This window comes from Ipomoea nil, unplaced genomic scaffold, assembly GCF_001879475.1.
Source record: "Ipomoea nil cultivar Tokyo-kokei standard unplaced genomic scaffold, Asagao_1.1 scaffold0875, whole genome shotgun sequence".
NCBI lineage: Eukaryota > Viridiplantae > Streptophyta > Magnoliopsida > Solanales > Convolvulaceae > Ipomoea > Ipomoea nil.
This window is the reverse complement of record NW_017617303.1, coordinates 1,193,937-1,199,936: the sequence shown is the minus strand read 5'-3', so window position 1 is coordinate 1,199,936 and position 6,000 is coordinate 1,193,937. Positions and strand designations below refer to the sequence as shown.

The 6,000-nt window shown below is 25.7% G+C and overlaps 1 protein-coding gene across 1 annotated transcript; it reads right to left on the bottom strand.

Annotated features, from left to right (window-relative positions):
• Positions 1 to 5,178: 5,178 nt before the first annotated feature.
• On the bottom strand, positions 5,179 to 5,790 carry LOC109178948 (uncharacterized mitochondrial protein AtMg00810-like). The gene has a single exon (XM_019328497.1). It carries the CDS (start codon positions 5,788 to 5,790, stop codon positions 5,179 to 5,181), a length of 612 nt encoding a protein of 203 aa, XP_019184042.1.
• Positions 5,791 to 6,000: the final 210 nt, after the last annotated feature.

Below are 6,000 nucleotides of genomic sequence, written 5' to 3'. Positions count from 1 at the left end.
AATCCTTTTTGTTTCCTGTATAAACTGCATAAACTTCTTGTTTTATATTATTCAATTTATTGCATTAAGGTGATATCAATATTCATCTCTAATTTTTCAACTTATGTTTGTGTAAAAATGTGCGATAAAAGAAGTGTTTTTTATTTAATCTCTAGTCTGGATTTAACTGGTACTTGAGTATCGTATTATTCGTATATAATTGCATCTTTACTAAACATGAAGAAAATAGAGATAAAAAGCATTAAAAAAAAAAAAAAAAGATACATTGTGATGTTACCTTTGTTCTCCAATCGATGTTTCATCTTGTTCCTCTTGTTAACTTCTTCGTGGCTGGTGAACTATTTATTTACTGCTTAATCTGCTGGGATCTTAGAGCATTCATAATAGTTAGATTTCATATAAAATTTTGTTACCAATTATGATTTATTATTTTTTACTAATTAATTAATATTCATATTAAATTTGGGCTGTATTGTTGTAAATGAGGATTTTCCTTTTATTAAAGTCATTTCACTAAGGAAATTAAAACTAATTAAAGTAAATCTAATCATGCTATATTTATTTGTAATTGTATATTAATTTCATTTTGAAATCATTGGTTCACATATTTGAATTATTTATTTTTTCTTTAATTATTCTCGTTGTAAACATAAATGATATTGCAATAATTAATTTATGATATTTATCAAATTGTATTTTTTAAAATATAAAATTTTCTCATGTTTAGGGATTAAAAAATATTTTAAAATTATTTTGTATTAGTAAGTATTTTTATTTTTAAAATATTTTTCAACAACTCAAACACTCCCTTAGTCTCTAATAAAAAACTGAAAAATAAAAGTCATTTTATTAAGAAAATTAAAATTAATTAAAGTAAATCTAATCATGCTATATTTATTTGTATCTGTATATTAATTTTATTTTGAAATCATTGGTTCACATTTTTGAATTATTTAGTTTTTTCTTTAACTATTATAAACAAAAATTATGATATTTATCTAATTGTATTTTTTTAAAAATATAACATTTACACATGTTATGAGGGGTTAAAAAATATTTTAAAAATATTTTTTTATTTTTTTATTTAAAATAATTTTCAGCAACTCAAACACTTCCTTAGTCTCCCATAAAAAAACAGATAAAGAAAAGTCATATCATTAAGGAAATTAAAACTAATTAAAATAAATGTAATCATGCTATATTTATTTGTAATTGTATATTAATTTTATTTTTCCTTTTTTTACTCCTAACAATATAAGTAAATTATATATCCTTTTGTATTTTTCTATTTTGTTATTATTATTATAAATCTTTAATTAATGAATTATTAATTATTAATTGTTTGGGTGGAAGAGTTTGGGCAGAAAAACACAAAGAATAATTTTATTTTTAATAATAGTATAGAGTATAGATTAAGTGAATTAGGGATTATTTTTCATTTTTCCTTTTTGACTCCTAACATTATAAGTAAATTATAGATACTTTTAAATTTTTAAATTTTATTATAATAATAATAATAATTATTATTATTATTTTAATTAATATATTATTAATTATTAATTATTTGGGTGGAAGAGTTTGGGCAGGAAAACACAATGGATGATTTTGTTTTTAATAATAGTATAGATTTATAATTTTTTTTTATTCAATTGACTCATTTATGAATTTGTTTAAAAAAAAACCCGTGTAATATTAGCATAATATTATGTCCATAATTAATTAGTCTATATTTTGGCATATTCTTCTGCAATATGTATTAGCAAAATTAATGATTCCATAGACTAAATATTTTTAAACCAATTGACTCATTAAGAATTATCCGGTACTACATACTTATAATTAGAATTTCATTACCATATTTTAATTTTTTTTATTCAATTGACTAATTAATAAATTGGTTCCAAAAATTTCATTTAATATTACCATAATAATATGTCCATAATTAAATAGTATATATTGTGCCTGATTCAATTCTTCTACATTTTGTATTACCATAATTAATTTTTTCCAGAGTGTAATTATTTTTTATTCAATTGACTCATTTAAAATTATTCGGTACTACATATACTTATAATTAGAATAGTTATTGCCATATTTAAAATATTTTTTTATTGAATTGACTCATTTATGAATTGGATGGAAACATTATGTGTAATATTAGCGTATATCAATTTCCAAAATTAATTAGTCTATATTATACCATATTCTTCTACAATGTCTATTAGCATAATTAAATATTGAATAATCTTAATATTTTTTGTATTCAATTGAGTAATTTTAAATTATCCGAAACTACATACTTATAATTAGAATATATATTACCTAATTTAAAATATTTTTTATTTAATTGACTCATTTATGAATTGGGTCAAAGCATTTGGTGTAATATTACTAAAACTAATTAATATTTCCAAAATTAATTACTGTATATTCTGGTACATTCTTTTACAATTTGTATTAGCATAATTAATTATTCCATAATCTAAATATTTTTAAATCAATTGACTCATTTAAAATTTTCTGGTACTACATACCTATAATTAGAATATATGTTACCTAATTTAAAATATATTTTATGCAAATTTATGATTTGGGTCAAAGCATTCCGTGTAATATTACTAAACTAATTAATATTTCCATAATTAATTACTATATACTCTGACATATTATTCTACATTTTGTATTACCATGATTAATTATTCCCTAGTCTAAATATTTTTTATTCAATTGACTCATTTAAAATTATCCGAAACTACATACTTATAATTAGAATATATATTACCTAATTTAAAATATGTAAAAAAAGTTGACGTATTTATGAAATGTGTAAAAAATTGCGTGCAATATTACTAAAGTAATAAATAGTTCCATAATTAATTAGTCTATATTTTGGCATATTCTTCTACAATTTGTATTTGCATAATTAATTATTCCATAATTAAAACATTTGTAAATCAATTTACTCATTTAAAATTATTTGGTACTACATACTTATAATTAGAATATTCATTACCATATTTAAAATATTTTTGTATTGACTTGACTCATTTATGAATTGGTTAAAAAATTCTGTGTAAATTATTTTAATATAAGCAGTGGAAAATTAGTGAATTAGTTATAAGGTATATAAAATTAGTGAAATAAATTAGTCAATTAGTTATAAGGTACATAAATTAAAATTGGTAAAATCGAAACTATATTCCTAAAATTGTATTCTTAAATTATTAAATAAACTATATAAATATAAATTAAATTTGATTAAATTGTTAAATCGTAAGAGGATGATCTTAATTCGCAAAATAAAAACATAGTGTGCAATAGGAGTAAATTAAGAATTAAGAATATATTAAAATAAGAAAATAAATTAAAATAAGAATAAATTAAGGATATATGAAGTATAGATTAAAAAGTGACAAATAACAATAACGAATAACATAACAAAAGCAAGATTTTAATAGGTTAAATTGTTGACATATTCCGCATTATTCATCTCTAAACAGACTCGTCATTATTTGATTCTTCTTCTTTGGTAAGGAAAACAATGTAAGTAAGCAATAGACCACCTCTTCACAGAAAGTCCCCTGAAATTGAAAAAAAATAAAATAAAATCATATGCATTAACTAAAATTTTAAAATTACAAAATATTAAGATTAAAATTATAGTAAAAAAAAATATCTCTATATCATGTACTACACACTCTATAGAGTTTATGATTTCAGAACTACCTCTTGTCTCTGGAAGACGAACGACACGGAGCACTCTAAACCTGATGGAATTCCAGTGGAGTCAAGGATGAAGTTGTGTACTAACAATCTCGGTGTAAAGTTCAGCCGCCATTGAGAATTGGGAATCGTTGTAAATAAGAGAGTACAAAGGCAGAAACACTGCACGTTGGAAGCTTACAACTTTGGGATTTGGGTTTAGCACAATGAAGGGTTTAAATAGCAAATTGTTATGTTATTACCATAATTAATTATTAGGTTTGATTGTAAGTTATTATTCTTACATGAGTATTCATACATTTAAGAATATTAAAATACTAATGCAAAATATTATTACCATAATTAATTTGTTTTGCATTGGTTTAAAATATCATTCTTACACGTGAGTATCCATCCAAACAATTCTTGTATATAATGCAAAATATTACTACCATAATTAATTTGTTTTGCATTGGTTTAAAATAGTATTCTTACGTGAGTATTCATCCCAAACAATTATTGTATATAATTTCTTTAATCAATTAAATTTAGATATTACACAAATATCCTTAAGTTTTGAGGGAAAAATTTGGAAGGAGGATTTTACTTTTATATATATATATATATATATATATATATATATATATATATATATATAGATTATTATTATTATTATTATTATTATTATTATTATTATTATTGTTGTTGTTGTTGTTGTTATTGTTATTATTTTAATTTTATTTTATACTTGAACAATAATATTTTTATTGAACAATAATATTATCAATTATATTATATTATAGAATATAATACCATATATAATATTACCAATTAATAGATTTTATTTAATTTCCATTTGACAATTACTTACCAAATAAGTTTTACTACAAAAGTTTTGGGGGGAAAATTTGTTAGGAGGATTTTACTTTTATATATATATATAGATATATAGATTACTTACCAAATAAGTTTTACTACAAAAGTTTTGAGGGGGAAATTTGTTAGGAGGATTTTACTTTTATATATATATAGATGTGAATTGATTGACCCGCCCACATTAGAAATTGTATTTACTTCTTAATCAATTTTTTTTAAAAAAATAACACTCATCACATATTACTATGTAATTAATTAAGAAAGTAAACATTAAAATGTAAAATCAAGAAAGAATATAGTAAGGGCGATGAATATGGAAACTGATAATCAATTCAATAACAGAATCAGATTATAATAATAATACTCTCAGGAGAGAGAACTAACTAATATGCTATAGACTAACATCGGATAATAACAATAATAATAATAAACCATAGTCTAACGCTCCCCCTCAAGAGCAAGGTGGGTGGCACACCACATTGAGCTTGGTACGTATTGAACACCGAAGCGAGCTGCTGGTAGTGGTTTTGTAAAAATGTCAGTGAGCTGATCCTTGGTGGAGACGAAGTGAACCCGAAACTCGCCAGACGAGACTTTTTCTCAGACAAAGTGGTAGTCCACCTCGACATGTTTGGTGCGTGCATGAAACACCGGGTTGGCGTATAAGTATGTAGCTCCGAGGTTGTCACACCACAGAGTCGGTGGTACCGAAGAGTCGAGGCCCAATTCTCGTAGCAACGATAGAACCCATGTCACCTCTGCACAGACGTCTGCTAAGCCTTTATATTCAGCTTCGGTTGATGAACGAGCCACTGTACGCTGTTTCCTAGAAACCCATGAGACAAGGTTGGTACCTATGAAAACAGCATAACTGCTGGTGGACTTACGATCCACTAGACATCCGGCCCAGAAAGAATCTGAGTAAGCATGTATTTCCGAGGTCCTGGATGGTGAGATGCGAAGCCCGTAGTCTAGCGTCACCTTTATATAGCGGAGGACACGTTTGAGCAGACCCCAATGCTCCTGTGTGGGATTGTGCATAAACTGACATAGGCGGTTGACCGCATAGGATATGTCCGGCCGAGTGATGGAAAGATACTGAAGTGCCCCCGCAAGTCGCCTGTATTGTGTTGGATTGTCAAAAGGTTCGATGGACTGGCTCACTGGTTGACTAATGGACGCTGGTGTGGCTAGCGGCTTGCAGTCAGTCATGCCTGCCCGTTGCAGAATGTCTCGTATGTACCGCCGCTGTGTGAGAATCATACCATCTGGAACAGTGATGGTTTCTATGCCAAGGAAGAATGTGGGTGCCCCAACCAAGTTAGTCAGATTATCGATTTAGTAAGAGCAATGTTACAAGTTTGACTCTCTACATGAGCAGTTTATTGGCCTTTTTGGTTTGAGACAATCAACCTAGTTTGG

Excerpts from the sequence above, each read along its gene's own strand:
- LOC109178948 (XM_019328497.1), bottom strand. The coding sequence starts at position 5,790 with ATGACTGACTGCAAGCCGCTAGCCACACCAGCGTCCATTAGTCAACCA.